Here is a 19,581-nt window from a genome sequence, read left to right on the forward strand (position 1 = left end):
GACATCAAGAAGAAAGTAAGAGAGAGTGTTTTATCATAAGAACCCCTAATAAAATAATAATAACTTCATTATGGCACTCTCAGGCCTTGCACTAGTCAGGGGGTTGCATTGCTGTTTGGCTCCAAGACCCACTTTCTCCTGCAGTTTGAAGCCTGCAAGTTCAGCGTATTGCAGAAGGCAGAGAAGGTGAAATGGAGCACGGGGAAGTGCTCCAAGCCGCTGCTTTTTAAATAGAAGCAGAAGGACTCTAAGCCGAGCGAGGCTGAACTTTCTCTGTAGGAGCAGCAGCTGCAACACAAGGAGATAACTAAGCAATATATAATCCCCCACCCCTCGCCATTTCGGTGCCTGTTTAATTTTAATGCACGAAACGTGGGGTTGACATAATTAAAAGTTAGTGCTTCGCAGTCTTGGGTGGCGTTCTCGGGCGGCCTCAGCCCAGGGGCAGCGACAGCGGCGCGTTTCAGCACCACGGAGAGCGCCCGCCGCTCCGCGCCCTCTGGCACCCCCGGCCCCGCCCGGCCCGGCCCGCTGGGTGTAGTGCTGGGCCAGCACCTTCCCTGGGGTAACACTGCTGTCAGGGCTGCTCCTGGGGCTCCACGTGTCCCCCTTCTGCAGGCGCTTCCCTGCAAAGCTGGGACCACAGGGAGAAAAACAAAAAAAACACCAAAACCAAACCAAAAACCACAAAACAAACGAAACCAAACCAAAACACCAAACCAAACCAAAAACCAAAACCAAAACAGTAAACTGTTTTAGATCACGGCTAATATTTCTCTGGTAGTTCCTGGCATCTAGCTACCGAAGGCAAGCACCCAAAACTAGCTGAAGCTTGAGAAAACACACAAAGTAGAGCTACAATATTTCAGAAGAAAAAAAAAATAACAACAAAATCCCTTTTTATGCAAAGTCCTTAAGGTCTCTCTCACATACATTCATTATTGCTATTAATTATTAGTACTACTACTACATCAGTATTAGTTACTAGGTCTGCAAGGAAAGGTCCAAGTAAATATAATTCTGGACAGAAGTTTTGTTGATTGCATCTGTCTTAAAGCAAAACTGTTCATGTGCAGCACAGGTAAACATACCTCTTCTCACTTTTCTCCCGTGACAATAAAGCCTAGAACTGAACTGATGAGAAAGATCACTGAATGAACATTTTCCTTGAGAGTACTCAGCTTTGAGGGATCATTTGAAAAATTCAAGAAAGTCCGAATGACTCAAGTTTGATGAAATGGCTCTCTTGCCTTTCCATGTCCAAACACTTCCTTTCCCATGATCCCCAATACCTGACCACAAAAAAAAAAAAAAAAAGACTAGCAGCTAAAAGGTTATTTTACCCTAATTCATGTGCAATAAAATGTATTTTCCAATTAACCAAATTTGCCGATTTGTCCCGCTTGGACACTCTTATAATTTATAATGTAAAAGTGTTCTTTCTTTATCTAAAGACCAAGGTGACTGCTTTTAATTTTCTGTAACCTCTTTACACTTGATGTTCACCAGACTCATAATGTTAATTGGCTTCATATACGGATCATCAGTTTAATGAAGGAATAAATCCTATGTTGCTTTATGTCCCTCTGTTTTAACAATGATTGCTTTAATGAAGAATGTGACATGTTTGAAATCAAAGCTGCAGGAGACATTAGAGAGGCTTTTTTATGATGACTGAAATGCTTATTTAAAGCTAGAACCACGAAGTTTGCATATTTCAAAAGCTTTATTTTTTGTTAATCATTTTCCATAGAAAATACTGACACATTCTTCAGCAAAGAACTTTTTCATTGTAATTGTGAACAGAGACTGAGAATAACACCGTTTTGTAATACAAACATCCCAATTAGGTTATGAAAATCTCTCTGATCTGATTTTATACCACTGCAGTTTTTATTCAGAGTTCAAGTAAAACTCCCATTGAGTTTCAAAGGAGTTATGCTTGCCTAAATTAGGAGTTTTTTGGTGTAACTAACACACTTCTTTGTAAACCTACTGTATTTTCATTGTTCATGTGTAGATGGACAAAAGTACAAGGGATAAAGAACTGTCAGTTCACACACAAAAGCTCTGGATTGCTGTAATCTATTTCTCCCCATGGGGATTTTAGTATTTCAGGAGCATGGGTAAAATGTAATGAAACATGGGCTCATAGAGGTAGGTGACTGCAAATCAGAGCATCAATTAGACCAAGCTGGAAAGCAGCAATTAGACCCAACTGCATGTGCCTGTTATATAGCTACAGCAGGTTTAAAATGTACAAAGCAAATGCATTCTGGTATTTGAACTTTTACATTCCTAGTCACACTTTTAATGAAAGTAAGTCTTCTTTTTTCTTTTTTCTTTTTTCTTTTTTCTTTTTTCTTTTTTCTTTTTTCTTTTTTCTTTTTTCTTTTTTCTTTTTTTTTCTAAATGGGGACTGCATATACTGGATATATTTTTTTTCTCATTTGAGACCTGCTATCTGCACTGAAATTACATAACCCTTAGATATGGGAACATGCAATGCAGAAGAGGGAAGTCTCTAATCAAAGCCTAAGCAACCAACAGATTTGGACAGAAATTTCAGGACATGGTAGAGGAAGTGCTTGGGAAAGATATTAGCTTAAATTACACACCAGTGAGAAGTCATGCAGTGTGCCAGACCCGATTCCACAACCCCTTAGGTGTATGTCCCCACAAGTATTATACTAATTCAACCCAGGTCACACCAAATTTCAGTTAGATACACAGACATCTCCTCTCCCTTCCGCTGTATAGTTCTGTGTCTGAGAAAAATGTGTTGCCTTTCAGAGCCGACCAGGACTAGAGTCCTATGACCAGAACTGCATGAACATGCAGAAGACAGTCCAAAACCATACTTTGCCTTCCCTCTCCATGGAGTGCAAGAGGTGTTCTTCTCCACTACCACAAGAGGATTAGTCAGCCAGAGGCTCATTCAGTAGTAACAGCTCTCTACCTGGAGCTGTGCCTTTACTAGACCTATGCCCAGTCCCCTTTCCATTTGAAGTGACGCAGAGTGCAGGCTGGGACCATGACAGAATTTGTTGAAGTAAAACAACACTGGCTGAGAAAAAGTTTGATTCAATGAGAAACCAGGACTAGGCCTGTCTCCATCCAAATCCCTCTGGAGTTATTTCCAAGGATCTGGATGCTCCGTGATAGAGTATTTCTAATGAAAGGCATTACTGAAACACTGATAATGGTTTTCACTGATGTTCAGAGATTTGTTGATTCAGACAATGAGATGGAACAATTTAAACAAGCTGAATATTACATGAATGAAGGAAAGGAAGAAATCATGATTCATTCTTCAGGCTTAAGAACAAGGCAATAAGAGTAATGCAAAATTCAGGGCAGGGTCCTAAATCATTAAAAAAAAAAATCAACTTCAGAGACCATCCATATTACCTTTCAGCCTTTCACCTCCAGCTAAATGAAGCTTATCTTTCCCAACATATTTTCTTAAATGAGGACCACAAAACCCTCCCTCCAACTTTTCCTGTGCCCTCTGTCCCATTTTCTTACCTTAAAATGCAGGTCCTCTTCCTGTCTCAGGCACCTTGGAATATTTGGTGAAATAAGTTGGGAAGGCTCAAGACAGGACTTTGAACAGGAACAGGTTATCACGCATCGTGGAACTTGAAAGGTCACTCACTATCAATGAAACATGCATAAACTGCCTCGATGTCTTCTGTACAGACAAACAGCACACAGGAGTTACCACAAACTGCTGATCTCATGACAGTGTGTGGTGAAGAAGGAAATATTGGGTGGCATTGAGTAGCACAGAGCTCTGGGCATCTGATGGACTTCTTATACTTAAGGCTGTTCTTGCTTGAGCAGCAACTGATACTTTCATGAGCTGTCATACATTTATGAGCTGTCAAGAAACAACAGAAGTGGAACAGCCATGGTTGTGCTATTAGTTTGTTTGTGCTGCCTGGCTAGATAGAAGCAGAGAACCTGGCATTCTCTGGAGTTATTTAGGATTTCCAGCGTTCAAACCTTCATTTGAATACATTTTTTTAAAATTAGGTTTATTTCTTAGCCTGTCCTTAGGCAAGTTACATTTACACTTTCAAAGTTTACATTCACATTTTATACACATGTTAGTTGCAATCACAAGTCTCAGAACAAGTCTCTTGCTGCCCAGAATGAGAATGAACATCTTAAGAATATTTTAACTATTTTCTTTTAAAAAAATAAATCTTGATCTTTGGACATTGAAGCTGTTCACAGAAAACAAACAAACAAAGCCAACAAACAAAACACACCTGCCCTTTTGACGTTTTGTTTCAAAATGTTCAAAAGGCACTAGTAATGAATAAAACTCAAAAATAACTTTATATTATAAATGTAAAATTATGTTGCTGAAATCAGAACAAAAGATCATGGAACTCTGACATTATTTTGAGTAAACCTTTTCTTTTAACTTTTTGGCATGCAAAAATTTGAAAGCTGATTTAAGTGCTTGACCCTGAAAATTCACATGCAATGGGGGAAATATTTCTGCCCACTCCTGTGCAGTACCTGCTGCAGGAAAGCATGGAGGCTGAAAGGTGTTGAAGTACAGAGGCAGCTGGTATCCTGGTGTGCAGCCATGGTCTGTCCTGTCCATTTATCAAAGACTGCAGCTTTGAAACAGCTTCTGAGCTTTCACATGTATAAACCAATATGAGTAGCCAGATGGTGACTTCAGTGGCCGTGGATCTACCTCAAGTGCAGCACATCAGCAGTGGCAGCAGCCTCCCGGGGAGGGAGCTGGTGGGCAGCTGGAAACGGCAAGTGCGCTGCAGCCTTGGATTCCCATCCACCTGTACAACAATTTTTGGCTCCTGAAGATCTCAGGACAGTTTGAAAATGTCACTTGGTAACTACCTATCATCACTGTTCTGCCAGCGGGAGGTTAGTCTTGGGGTCCAGCTCTAAGACTACCAGGCTCTTGTAGGACTCCAGGTAAGCCACTTGGGGTGGGATTAATTTGATCACATATTGGTGTCTGTGTTATCAATACCTGAAGTTGGGTGAAGTGAATTTCAGCTGCATTTTCTCTAAGTCTCAGCCACCTGCCAGCCCATTCACACAAGAAGCAGTCCAGATCAAAACCTCATTTTGGTAGAAGTCACTACAGTTGGTAATAGGACTTGAACCTGTAAAAACAGCTGAAAACACAGTACCTGTAACAATGTACCCTTGTGAAACAGAAATATTGTTACAGCAATAATAATTATAAATTATATTTGGAAATAAGGTCTTATTATAATCTGGGAGAAATAATCCTAGGAAGTCTCAAGACATCTCAGAAATGATAAGTATATGTTAGCTACCTGCTGACCCATTTTCCACCAGAAAAGCAGAAAGCAATGTTTTGTATAGTTTTACAATAACATGTGAAAATAAATCAACTACTTTCAGTTTGTAATCTATGCAGATATTTAGCCAACATGTGTGAATTTTCTAGGTTAATATGTAAGTGTAAAGAAATTAACTCAGGAACTGTGCATTTCCAGAGAAATATTTGAGAATTGTGAAACGCTTTTGCATTGTCATAATCTTAAAATAAATGTGAGGTTTTGAAATTTTCTTTATCAAGACAAGACCTTGGTGAAAAAAGAAGCAGAAAACTCTGTCAAAACCCAGCACTAAAACTAAATGCCACCTTTAGAAAGTTCCCTCAGAGGGAACAACCCCATATTTTGGGACATGCCAGTGGCTGGCTCCTAAGGTTACTGGGGATCCCTGCAGATAAGGACTTGATCATACACCCTTGGTACATCTATGCAGTGTTGAAGGGTAACTTGTAACACCCTTTTAGTTTGCATTAGCAAGAGCATAGTCACAAGGTCCAGGGAAATACGCTGGGAGTGGGTGTGCACTGGGACAGTGGCCAAGAGATGTGGTCGGATCTCCATCTTTTGAGACAGACATAATTCACCTGGACAGGGTCCTGAGTACTCTGCTCCGACTTTGAAGTGAACCCTGCTTTGACCAGAAAGTTGGACAAAGATAATATCTAGAGGCTCTTTCCAGCCTAATTTTTTTCAGTGATTCTATTTTTGAGTAGTTTTGATAAATAAAGCACAGGAGTATCTTAGAAATGGCAAACTAAATAACTTCTTCCATTCTCCCAACATGGTTCATAGTCCTTTCTGTGGTACAGAAAGCATAAATCTTACTAAATAAACTGAAACAATTCTCAAAAGGTATTTGTTTTGGTTGATCTAGTTAAGTTAGATATCAAGTGGATTATCTAATGTGCTTATGTTTGGTTGCTGGTTTTTTGTTTGTTTGTTTTTTTAAACTGAGATGATGTCTTAGTTCTAACTGTAAATATCTGTTTTTCCAGTCAATAAAACAGTTTAAACTCCTATTGCTCAATTATTTTTCTTGCAATGTGTCTGTTCTAATTCTGACTTTGAGCCACTAAAGCCCTGATTTTGAGCCACTTGCAGCCTGGACTCCAGCAGTAAAATAGGAAACCAAGGAGTAGCAGTTGTGACCCAGAATCAGTGTTTATTCTGAAAATTGTGATTGTTTATTCCCAGCAGCACTTTCAGCCATAGGGCTTTCACTGTCAGGAAAGCTGGCTCGATTTTTAGTTTGATTTAGCCCCAGCAAATTTCAGATACGTTTTGGGGAAATTATACTTTTTGGGTTTTTTTTCTACCGCTTTTGAGGACACGGTTCCCTGGCCACCAGCACTGGCTCAGCACATTCAGCAGAAAATTTGACATGGACTTACAGTTGATTCCTACACAGAACACAGTAGAGTCTGTACTGATTTTTAAGTACACACACCAGTTCTATGCCACCTGGTAACTTCGTTTAACCTGACAGTTAACCAAGCAAGATTTTTGTGAGCAAATCTGAACCAGTGTAATGGAATTTATGCTGTAATGTCGCTTTGTGCAATGCAGCCTGGATTTACAGAATCACCAGATCATGGTTTCAGCTAGGCCAATCACTTCTCAGTAACAGGTCATTTTCCCACTTACAGGCAAAACCTACAGCTTTTGTTCTCCAGAACCAAGACAGGCTGTGATCTAGTTCTGAATTAGGGCAGTTAGTATCTGCATAAATCTGTAGCTGCACACAACCTGGTGACAACAGCAAGTTAGCAGTCCCTCTTATTCTGTGAATGTCTTCTAGCAATAAAACCAGTACGAAGAAAGAAAACATTTAATTAGCTGCTTTAAGACACAATTGTCTCATTCGCCAAAGGTCAATTCACACCTGCTAACTGCTCTCTTTGGAGGTGAGCTATGCTCAGTGCCAGGAGGGGAGACATGGCCTAGGTGTGACATACTTTCGCACAAAGCCATTGAAACGCACCCTCTGGATGTGGCAATGTTCTCCAGTTAACTTGCAGCACTCCACCTCTGTTACAGGTAAGTAGCACCATCCTTCGGGAAGCAGTTTGGGACGAACAAGGAGGGAGGCTGTCCCTGAACATGAATGCAGGTGCCCATTGGTATGCATAAGAAAGAACCTGCATGTGTGATTTTAAGGGGACTGGAGACAATCTGGAGGGTACGGTATCGGTGCAAAAGCCCTGGGACTTATGATAGGCACCCAGCTTCTCTCTTTTTCAGGAGACAAGTTCCAGAGCTATGAATCAAATACTATCCTCCATGGGTCTTTCAAGTAAAGCACGTTAAATGCCCCATTTCCTACATGAACCATAGTAACTACCCCAGGCAGTCTGGAAGCAACTCAAAGCATTCCTAACTGAATGCCTTATACTGAACAAAACTTTCAAGCCTGCAGAGCAGACAGAATAGAGCAGAGGCTTTTCAGCTGCTTACAGCACTGCTGTGCTCCAGCTTCCTCAGGGCAGGCACATTTAAGTTATCTCCCCTCTCACAAAGGAAACCATCCCACATCAATTTCCCCAAGCCCATCCCTTCTGCTTTACCCACCCCAGGACATGCCTGGCATATCCCTCCCCCCTGCTTCAGTGCCAAGAAGCACCTTCCCATCATCTATACCTCATGAGAGGAGCATCACAGAAACCCCTTAAAACAAACCTTTCTACAAACAGGAGACCGTGGAAGTCTGTTCTCTTGTGGATTAGTGCTCTTTACCATTAGCTCTCCTCCACAACATACCCAGATCACACCACCATGCCGCTGCAGCGTTGTCAGGACCAGGTTTAGTGCTCTGCCCACCTTACGCAATGATGAGTGTGACTGTACATACCTCATGTACTTGGATCTCTTCAGTTTCAAACCCAGGCCAAACTATCATGGGGTTGCACATAACCCTACAACTTTACCAGGGGGTTGGATTCTCTTCCTAGACATTGTTTGAATCTTTCTGCCTCTGAAATGCTGCTTTCCATGTGCCTGTGGGTAAAAAATGCAAGGTGTGTTATTTGCCAGAGAAGAATCACACTGATCCCATGCTATGGAGAGGATGCAGAGACCCACGAGCTGCCAGAGATCCAAGCCAGCAGACCCTGAGTTGCAGAGCTGAGTGCTGTACAGATGCATCACTGTGAACAGCTAACAGGGCGCTGTGCTTCCAGTCACTGCCTGAGCTGGCACAGGCAGCCCCATGCCTGTGGTGTCTGTACCCTTGGTGACGTGTGGAGCTGGAGGCAGGGGAGAGATGCTGCAAGGCTCTCAGTCCTTTACTGTGGGATTGTTACTCTGTTTACCTCTGAACTTCAGTCTCTGGTGTGTTGGCGGCACCCTGCGTATAAAATCTGCAGTCATTCATTTTTGTTCCTGCACTTCAGAAGCAGAGCTCTTCTGGGCCAAGTGTCCTCCTCATAGGTCTTGGTACAGTATTTATCACAATGAGGTTCGCTGCCAGCTTTATTTTCTATTTCTGCTGTTGTGATGCAACATGGTATAACAACACACAATCTGAGGCAAAAATAATTTTCCAGACTGTCCGTGCTGAAGACTACCCCTATTCCCTCCAAAACCCCAGCTCTTGCTTTTTGGTATGCCACCTTAATGTATGACACTCTGATTAAACCAAGACTCCAAATTGTAGCTTTTTTTATTTTGGAATTCTTACATGTTTCAGTTAATGAATAACAACAACAATAAAAAAGTACCTTTTTTCTAAAAAAAGAAAGCATACTTATCCTTAATTGTTATTCTAATTACAAGTTCTGGTGTAGTGTAAATTTTTTCCCTTGGCATTATTATGAATCTCATTTCCCTACAAAGTCCAGGATAAACAATTCCAATATATTTTGTTTTAATTATGAAGATTTAATGGGGCATAATGAGACTATGTTGAGTGGTGCAGAAAAAATAATTTAATGTGTGCAAAACTACTGAGTGATCCTAGCCTGACTGTGCATATTTCACTTATTGTAGGGCAACACTATGTTGGCTAATCATCAATGTGCCCATCATTTATTTATTAATCATACTTGCTTTTCAATAGAAATTTTTCCTTCTTTTTTTTCTTCCTGGCTTCTAAAAGAAGAAGAAAGCCATTAAGAAATCCTGGAAACAAATAGACAATTCTCTGAGTTGAGCAGTGAAGGATGCAGCTGATACACGGTGCTAGAAGCATCTGTCACATCAGACAGAAGACCAGAGTGTGTTGGACACAGAACCTGCCTCAGCCAGCCTGTTCCAAATGCAGTCCTTCTCCCAGCATTATTTGGCAGTGAAAACTTCTGGCTTCAGTTCTTAGGGCCCCTACCAAAAGAAGCATAGATAACATTAGCTGAAGTCACCATTCAGAAATGACCTTGTCTTGACTCTCACTGTAGGTACATTTTCCCATTCCCAAGGTGTGGTTCTTGCAAGGAACACCACAAGTACTTCTGTAGTGAAAAGTGCAAAACAGCAGCCTAGAAAACAAACTACTAAAGTGAGATTATGACCCTTCATGCTCTCCAAAGTCCCTTTGCCAATGGTACTGAATCCAATGGCTGGGCGGGGCAGATGCAGCAGTTAGCACCACCCTGCTACCAGATTTATTCTACTTCACCAGGGTGATCATATAGCAAGAACAAAACATCGTGTTGTTTTGTTTTGTTTTTCCTGCCTGCACAGAAGTTTTGTGTAGGCGGAGGAAGATTTTAGCCACCTGCCTGGGAATTCTGAACACGAGGCAGTATGGTCAGTGTGGTGACAACAGGCTGTTCTGCAGAAAGAATGAACACTTTTGTTCTGCCATGCTGCGCATATACAATAGACTTGAAACATTCAGTCGTACTGGGGTCCCTGTGACTGTGCTGTACAGCTCATACACCACCAGTTCAACACACGGTCTGTTGGATGGAGATACTGGAGCCCTATTACAGCCTGTTTTCCTGGCTTGGGGGAATCAAGCCTTTTGCCACTAACAGAAATGAGCTGCATGAATACTCCACTGCCTGTTCCAGCCTGGACTGAGCGCCAACTCCTTTGCCTCAACTGCTGCTCCCAGCAGCAAGACCTGCTCTTGGAGCTGTTCTGACATCAGAGTGTCACAGCTCTGCTGATACTTACAAGAGCCTCTGCAGCCTTCCAGAGAAAAAACTAAGCAGGAGAAAACCCTTCTCTCCACACATGCCATGCTTTCGTTATAAATTCTTGTCTTGCTCAGGCTCGCTCCTCTATTCCACCCATTCCAGACTGTAGTTCAGATACGCATGTGCTTGGCCTACACACATGAGGCACAGTCTTCTCATCCATATTTTGTACCTGTGAATAATGGTACTTCTTTTGTCTTGGCTTTCTAACCTAGTGAAATTTTAACGATGGCATCCCAAGATATTACAATGCACACGAAAATAAGGCCTTAAGTACCAAGAAAACCGAAACCACCTCAGGTACAAGAAGTTTAGAACCTGCACAAGGTAGGTTTTGTTACAAGTACCACATGTGACTCACCTTAAGGACTTTAATCTCTACACATAACTCAAGTGAGAGTTACAAGAAGCTTCAATGCAACTTTCATTTCAGGAATAATTACTGGATTCTCCCTGAAGTGAAACACATCTATTCTGCTTATCCATAGTACTCTGACATGGAGTCAGAGGACTTGACACAGTGCCCACTGAAGCCACTGGGAATGTCCTCTCTTGTGAGAAGCTATTTGATTAATGACTCTAGGAAGGAGGCTCAAATAAAACAATCAACAAAAAAGTGGACCAATGTTACATTACATTTATTTGAAAATGAACATTTTATATTACAGATTAAGTTAATACACTTCAAGTGTTTTGGTTTTAAATAAAATAAATTTCTTACAGACATCAATATTTACAAAAGAAAAACATTTACATAATTTTTAAAAAAATCTAATTGGAGTAAAAAAAAATCTCCATGAAGTTTCTACCCACAAGAGATGTCATGTACTGTGAGCAGGCAGTCTCCTTCAAGGATTAATGGAGACAAGAAACCTAATTAGGCTTAAGTTACAACTCAATGAGTTGACTGAGGAACTGCAGTGGGCTGGTTACCTGCATTAAATTGTAGCAAGACTAAAAGACCATTGGGGGTCTCTTCCAACTCTACATCATATTCTCCAAGGAAGAATGGAAAGGAATCAGTGGGTACCTTCCATCAAACTTGGCTCAGATACAGGACCAGGCCAGCATCCAGTATGTTCTCACAGACCTCCAAAGCTTAGCGGTCTTCTTTCTTCCTGCTAAACTATAGGAATTCTGACCCATGTTTTAGAATGCCACTGTACAGCCACTGTAGAAACACACAAAGGAATGTTTTCTGCCACAGAGCCCAACAACCACAGCAAAACACAGTGGAAGAGAATAATTTTACAGAGAGCGGGGCTGGCCGACCCTTCATCATACAGATGTGCAGGCCTGAGTCGAAAACCAAGTTTGCTGATTCCCAGACAAATACTGACCTATGTGTTTCCTTGGATTGGTAGCAAGTCCTGGGGGCACTTAGAGGCAGGTCTCTGTTTGCATTTTGTAGAGCTGTATAACAAACAAGTGCAAGAAATGCATTTCTGGGTAATACATGATCTGCAGATGGTAGAGGCCTCTGAGATTAGCTCTGGGCAAACACTTATCCTGAAAGCTCTATGTAGGTGTGTACATCCTCCCTGGATCATGCAGTTAAAACTGAATAAGGTTGTTGTTACTAAAAGAACTGCATCCCATCCCAGACTGAGGCAGGATACCACTTCCTATGAATTCACAGGAAATTGTGAGCCTCAGTATGCAGAACAAGACCTTAATTTGAATGTTCAATTTAATGCATTTCAAATTCTTCACATAGCAAGTTCCTCAAAGAGCTTTCCATGCAGGTCAGCATACCCTCCAGAATCCCACGGTTCTTCAAAAGCCAAACTTAAACACCTTTCCACATGGCCATGGTGAGGGGATAAGGCTCTGAAGCACAGCTGAGTTTCTGGCTCTCCTGCACTGTAAACAGAAATGACGTCTCCCTTGGTATCTTCAGTGGCAAACAAGGAAGTAAATCCAGGTGCATACCAAATCCAGACAAAAAAGGGTCTTACTAATGACAACCACACCTAGTTGCCACCATGTCTTTATAATTTTTAAGGACCACATTCTCTTTGTCATCAAAATAAAGAAGATTGAGGGACTTCAATTCATCTGGCACACAGCAGGGTGTGCTGACATCCTGAGACAGTTTAAGTGTGTGGACTATGGACTGAACTGCAGCATGGTTTGTTGCATTTAGACTTTCCCCCAAAGGGAAGAAACAGGATCCTCTGCAATAAAATGCATTGTATCCACTTGGGTAAATAATCCATCCTGACCAGCCAATAGCACGGAAGTCAACGTAGAGTTCCCTTCGATGACATGCTATTACCTGGCTTTTGGCAGGGGGGACTGCAGCAGCTCGAGGTCTTCTGCTCATGCCTGCATTGCTGCTTTCAATGATCGGGGTTTCACGAGGCACACCTGAAGCATCATTTTTGGCAGGGTCCATTTCTGGTTCTGAAAGGAAGTTGTGTGTTAATTTTTCTCAAAAGAAATTTGGTTCCTGAGTACAGTATTCTGCATGAAAGTCTATTCCATAAATCTACATCAAAGTCTTCAGAATAGATTTTAAAATGACACTTGAACTGTGAAAGTAGCAGAATGGGTGTGCATTCAACTGCCGTTTCAGCAATATTTCAAAAACTGCCAAATCTTGTGTTTCACTTTGTGGTCTGAAAGACCCTCACTGAGCAGAGATGTAAGGAAAAAGCTCAGTGATGTACTAAATACATTATGTGAACTCAAAAGGCCCTTTTCAGGGCTGAATCTGGCCAGAATGCTAGTAACAGTCTTTATACAGCCACAGCTACAAAAAGCATCACACTGAGCAGTGCTAAGAGAGGGTGGAGATCACAGCCTTTTTCTCTCTCCAGTGTTCTCCTCCCAGGAACTCTATTCATTCACTTGCAAAACACAGTATGTTCCTGTAAAGTAGTATTTAAAACAGCATTTTTCAATTTTGACATCTGAAAAAATTACCACCAGGTTTATGGATCTCTGCTAGAGAATGAAGCTTACTGACAATAGGTTTGCTCTCTTAAAGTATCTTCTGAGAAGCCTTGATAAATGTCCATGTAGACCTCAAGACCCAGAGACTGAAAACCACTGATCCACAGGCTGGTAGAACAATCTGCACAGATTCACTAACCACAAACAACAGGCAGGTCTAGGCAATTTCTTTATTGAGAAAAGAGTGTAAGTTTCTCAGTCCTGCCACAGTATTCCATATAGAGCTTGATGCTCATTAAATTGGGATCTAGGATTTCATTATAAGAATTTCATTTGGAAACAAAACCAGGCCAGCCTCATTTTTGGTTTTAATCAATTTCACCACCTACTTTTTAGTACTGATGCAAGTCCTACCTAGTTTATTTCGAATATGCAAATGCAATTGTTTAGCAGAAAGCCCTGCAAACCCAAAATAGAATCATTTTCGTCCCTCCTCCTAGCTTTTGCTCTTGGCATTTATCAGGCTCTGAAATCCAGCCTTAGCTGGTTTTACTGAAAGACCAGTGAGAAAGGTAAAACACTGTGTTTTGTAATTTAAGAGATGAGGGCCTTGTCTCTGATGAAAACAGCCTTTAGTCACAGTGCTAATTAGTCAATGGAGTTAAACAGGTGCTTAAAAACCAAGCCAAGGACAGAGAGGTTTAAATTGCTTATTTAACAACCTCTTCCACTCTTGAAAACTGCACTTAATAACTCTACTTACAGTTGCTTTACCAGCATTTTCACAAAGTTTTCCAGGTCACTGAGTTTTTTTTAGCTTAAACCTAATCTACAATTTTCATGCAAACTGCACCACCACAAAAATAACATAAATAGTAATTTTAAATAACATAATAGTATTTAAAAAAAAACCAAAACAACATAGAACTCCTACCCCTTCACAAACAAAATAAACCAGATTGCTCCTAGGCTTTTTGAATATTTCCTGCAAACAATATTATTCTGAGTGGAGAGGCAACTTAGGCTGCTGGTGACCTACTATTAAGAACTATCAAATCAAACTCTGATCAGTTGCAAAGCTGAACTTCAAACCTGTCCAACACTGCAAGTAAATACTGAGATTAGGTACACATGAGGCAGCAGAAGGGAACAGAAGATGAAGAGGGAGTTAATATTCTAAAACAGGGCTGCTGCTCTTGTGTGAACTTACTTGTGGGAGAGGTTACAAAGCTGGAAGATTTCCGTTTGTTACTGTTGGTGAAGAGGACAAGGAGAGCATTTCTACTCTCCTGCAAAGTGCCCTGGCTCTTAGCAAACTTAACCAGGTTGTGCTCAACTCTATTGTTGAATACATGTGTTGTAGTTATCAAAAAGCCATGGTTGGATCTGCTGTCTCCAACCCACTTGGAAACCTGGTAATGACAGGGAAATTAAAAAAAAAAAAAGTTTCAATATTCTTATTACAGCATTACGATTAAGAAATGTTTATATTAGGAAAAGGGAACAGGCAACTAACATGCTATGAGAGTGTAAGAACACATATTATGACAGAAGTAAGGTAACTGTATAGCTAAGACTCAACTGAGTTTACTATTTAAAGCAGTAATGCAACATTTAAAAATACAAAATATCATATGTGTTCCCCAAAGCTACATTTACAGGAAGATAATTAATTTCAGAAAATTTACTAGGGAATATACAAGTCTAGGAGTTAAAATTAACATTTAAATAAATCCTCTCTGACTTCAGCCAGGAATTTATTTTTCATAACAGTCTTAATAACAGAATAATATTAACTCCCTAGACTTTCCATACCATTAAAACTCTTTTCAATCTAACAAACATGGCATTTGAAGAAATCAGTTCTCAATTAAGCAAATTTACTTTATCTAATTGTTATAATTACAGACTAATAGATAAGACCAGGCCATTCTCAAGCAGGGCTATCATGACTTAAGATGCAACTCAACCAGCCATCCGAGCACACTGTTCAGTCTGATCACAAAGCGTAGGTAACAATACACACTGAGAATACAGATTTAAACACAAGAAACTGTATGTTTTGAAACACTTTTTCTTTTTTCCCCTATGGAAAAGCATTCACATACTGTTATAGTTTAAGGGTATTTACAAAACAAGGATATTTGCAAACCAAATCTTGAAACTAACAAATAAAGAAGTCTACAGATGAAGTTAGATGAAAAACAATCCAACCATGGTAAATACCAGAAATACAACGTTAAAACACCCTGCACACCTGTTCTGTAATAACATCACCAGGAAAAAAAAAAAAGGAAATTAAAACCTACTCTTAGCACATAATCAATGCCATCTCCTCTAGTAAGCCTAAGGACTAACATGTTATAATCACAATGACATACTTGGCCCAATGCCCCTCCTATCGACTGGTTGGGTTACTCAATCCTCATCATGCCTGTGCTCCTAGCAGCATATAGTCACTTGTCCTCTATATTCAGGTAGCACCAGGTGTATGTTTGAGTGTAGAGAGAAAGCTTCTCCCTCTACTGCTGTCCTTCAGTTTGAACAGACCACAAAACCCAGCTGGAGTTCTGAGCTGACTGTCATTTTAAGAGATTTCAAATTAAAATTAAGTCAAAATTATTTGCTTACTGTTTGCGTGACATTGAATACTTCCCAGCCTTCTGTGTACAGGGACAACAATCTTGATGCAACGAGATGTTTTTTTTGTGGTTTACTTCCACTCTCCAAGAGCTCATACACTTCCACCTTGATGAGAGCAATACAACAAAACAATAAGAAATGAAACCAATTGTTCTTCAAGCAAAACAAGGAGGATGAACATTATTCACATTTCTGCCACATCATAGCTGCAAAACTGCACTGTCATTCTAGACCAGGCAAAAAGTAGGTTGTGGACTGTTTAACAGAAAAACAAGTATTGCTACATACATCTGATTGTAGATGCGCTCAGAGGTGGGATACTGGACATTTTGATACTACAGGAAGATATCCTGATCATCCCTTTGCTTTTTGTTTTGAACATCTGATACCATGAAAGTTTTTGGTTCCTCCACATCTTTGCCTTCAGGTTTGCAAAAAGCCCAACCCAGCCTTTTACCAAAGGCACAGATACACTCAATATCAGAGACCTCACCTGCCCTATTTTCCGATGAATCTCTGATTTCTATTATTATTTTTTTGTAGAGCAGCTCAAGCAGATAAATTGAAATTCGACTTGGAAAACATCTTAAACCACAGAAAAGTACAGTATGGTTTGAGGTAGGTCTGACATAGGTATCTTTCGGGACAGCTCACTGCAATGGTGTGCAAAGTACAGCATACTGCCAGGGCTAAAACCTTGCATCTACTTCTTCGCATGCTGTAGGCAAAGAAAAAGTAAGGACGACAATTAAATAAAAAACAAAGGAGATTTACATAGTAAACGCTTGCACTCCTCATTTTCAGTATTATTATCAACGAAAGCACAAGTAAGTGTTTAATTGACAGATAATTTCCCCACTTACTTTGCAAAAGTGTTTCACGTCAGACCTTCTAGATACATGTGTCCTCTTCAGCTTGAAGACCCTGAACTCGGCTTTCAGCATCTGCTCGCCCTTCTCCATCGCGCTGATGTCGAAGTAGAAGTGGTACTGGTCCACGTGAACTGCAAAAGAGCCTCCTTTAGCAATGCGGCGAGACCCCGCAGAACGAGCTGCACCCCCCCGTGTTCCACGGCAGCCGCGGGGTCCGCTCAGGTCTGCGGGGGGACGCGAAGCGGGATGCGCACGGGCCCGGCAGCGGGATCGGCGGCCGCTCCCCGGCTGGGGAAACGCCGCCGCTGCTCGGCTGCGGGGCACGCGCGCTCGGCTCACCTCGGTCCTCAAAGCTGCGCACCACGTCGCCCTCCAGCAGCCCCGGAGCGCGGGTGATGCCGTTGGCGTCGGCCACCTTGTTGAAGAGATCCACCATGAACTGCGGCGGCTTCTTGCGGGGCAGGACGTCGGGCGGCAGCTCCTCGATGTCGAAGACCTCCCGCAGCCGCTGCAACGCCGCCGCCAGGACCTCGTCCCGCGGGCCGGGAGCCAGGGGCAGCGCGCTGGCCGCAGGCAGGCTCAGCAGCCAGGCTAGCCACAGCCACAGCCGGCGGGCCGCCATGGTCGGCGGCTCTCTCTCGGGGAGGCGGCCGCGGGTGCCCCGCGCCGCTTCGCGGCTGTGACCGCGTTGGGGTGAGGGGGCAGTGGCCCTTCCGCCGGCCCCGGCCCGCCGAGGCTGAGGGAGCGGAGCGCTGGGCAGGGTGCTCAGCCCCGATGGCAGCTTCCCCCGGGGGTGGGCGGCCGCGCCTCGCCCGGGCCATTAAGGTCCCTTGAAGGCTCAATGGGGCATCGCGCTCGCTCGTTAATATCAGAGCGGCCCCTGGTCGGGGCCCGGGGCTGAGCCGCGGGGAGGGTGAGCCGGGAGCGGCTGTTGGTTTCAGGGGAAAGCACGTGCCTGCAAAGACCGCACTTTCAAAAATATTATTATTATTATTATTATTATTATTTTAAAGCTTTGATTTGGGGATTACTGATCACAGGTGCTGTTTCCTGTTATTGTCATAGCAATAAAAAGTACACTTGAAAACGAGCATGAGGCTCTCGGTGTCTTCCAGCTTCACAGCCTACAAGAGTTCCCCAGGTGTGGGCCCGGGTACCGGGGGCTCGGCCATGCTGCAGGACAGAGCCCGTGGTCACACGAGTCTCTAACTCCGGCCTTACAGCTGCCCAGAGTCAGGCTTTAGGGACAGAGTCCGGGTTTCTGCTGTTGCAGAGCAGCAAGAGAAACCAACTGTCGAAGTAATTAGGGATGGGGGGAGACATACACATTCTGAAAAGATATTTTAAAGCTTAAATAATCTCCACACGGAACCAGTTTTCAATAACTTGACTCAACTCCCCTTTCCCCTCACCCCCCGCTTTGGTTGATGAAGCAAGTGCCAAACTCTAAGCATCCTGCATACTAGTCTTTTGTAAGACAGTTTGGTAACTTACTGAGGAGCAATTATGCATTCCTGATGTTCACACAGCAGTGCCCGTTTCCCTTGTGCCACATGGACCTGTGTAATCTTTCCAGGCAGAAAGAAATGTCCTCTGGTTCCTCTTCGTAGGCACGCTATGTTAGACAGGAGCACTTGCACTGAGCAAGCATGTGAGCCCATAGGGGAATGAGGTGATGACAAACAGGCTACAGCTCCACACACTTCTAAACTAGCCACTTGGAGAAAAAAAAAAAAAAAAAAAAAAAGAAAGGTTTAATTAGAATTGTTCAAGCAGCTCAGACACAAAGCACTCAAAGCACTCACTTTTAGCCGCTCTAAAGCTGAAGTTCCTAGGGCACTCTGACACGGGGCTCTTCAGATCCAGATTTCCTCCTAGTGTCACTCATTCCAGCCTTCAGCCATTGTAGCCACATATTTGGAAAAAAAAATAAATAAATTGATAGTTATTATTGCTATGTTTTTTTCACCAGGAGACAACTGTGAAGATCCAGTTTGCCACATAAGGTGCAGAGGACTGAGGGAGCAAAATGAGAAGCATTGATAGGTTAATCAGACCAGTGTAAAAAGCAGTGTTACTGCACATAGAGGTACAGCAAACTTTGAGCCTCAAAACTCTCCAGTTGTCTTCTGAGGGCTGTAAGTATCTCAGTTCATGGCTAACAACAGTACTTGATAAAGTAATATCCATTCAAGTATCTGTCTGAGAGCATGGAAAGATACTAGCAAGATATGAGAAATCACCACCAGACTGTTTTTCAGCCATTCTAAAAGCTTTGCTTTCCCTCCTCTGCTTCTTCACATGCTTGTCCTCACAAACCCTACCCTACCCTTGGGCCTCTTCATTTATTCCTAGTATCCTCTCTAGGCATATACCTCCATTTCTACTCCCGTGGTGCTGCTTCCAGACATTAATGTCTGGAAACACATAGCAAGGGTTCCAAAACAACCTTAACTCTGCCCTAGAGGCAAAGATTTATGAAAAAAAATCCTCTCTGTTTAATATAATCTGGGACCACAAACAATGAAATGCCTCAATCATAGTAGTACAACTGCAGAAATTCCAGCCTACAGTTAGCCAAACATAACCCACTGAGTGCTGTGTTCTTTTATTTTCATATTTCTGATTAGGCAAACAACATAATGAAAGCCTTGCTCCCTGTTCTTTTGTAAGACTGTA

General features: G+C 42.2%; 1 protein-coding gene across 1 annotated transcript; it reads right to left on the minus strand.

The window, feature by feature from the left end:
- Positions 1-12,218: 12,218 nt before the first annotated feature.
- LOC106146130 (bone morphogenetic protein 7-like) lies at positions 12,219-17,714 on the minus strand. The gene is made up of 5 exons (XM_065067402.1): positions 17,242-17,714; positions 16,894-17,033; positions 16,019-16,135; positions 14,598-14,799; positions 12,219-12,895 (listed from the first exon to the last, which is right to left on the minus strand). Exons 1-5 carry the CDS (start codon positions 17,522-17,524, stop codon positions 12,447-12,449), a joined length of 1,191 nt encoding a protein of 396 aa, XP_064923474.1. The 5' UTR covers positions 17,525-17,714; the 3' UTR covers positions 12,219-12,446.
- Positions 17,715-19,581: the final 1,867 nt, after the last annotated feature.

Source organism: Columba livia, chromosome 6 (assembly GCF_036013475.1).
Source record: "Columba livia isolate bColLiv1 breed racing homer chromosome 6, bColLiv1.pat.W.v2, whole genome shotgun sequence".
Classification (NCBI taxonomy): domain Eukaryota; kingdom Metazoa; phylum Chordata; class Aves; order Columbiformes; family Columbidae; genus Columba; species Columba livia.

Excerpts from the sequence above, each read along its gene's own strand:
- LOC106146130 (XM_065067402.1), bottom strand. The coding sequence starts at position 17,524 with ATGGCGGCCCGCCGGCTGTGGCTGTGGCTAGCCTGGCTGCTGAGCCTG. Across the intron at positions 16,136-16,893 it reads ACGTGAAACACTTTTGCAAA|GTGGAAGTGTATGAGCTCTT; the intron begins GTAAGTGGGGAA and ends GCTCTCATCAAG. Across the intron at positions 14,800-16,018 it reads TATTCAATGTCACGCAAACA|GTTTCCAAGTGGGTTGGAGA; the intron begins GTAAGCAAATAA and ends TGTCATTACCAG.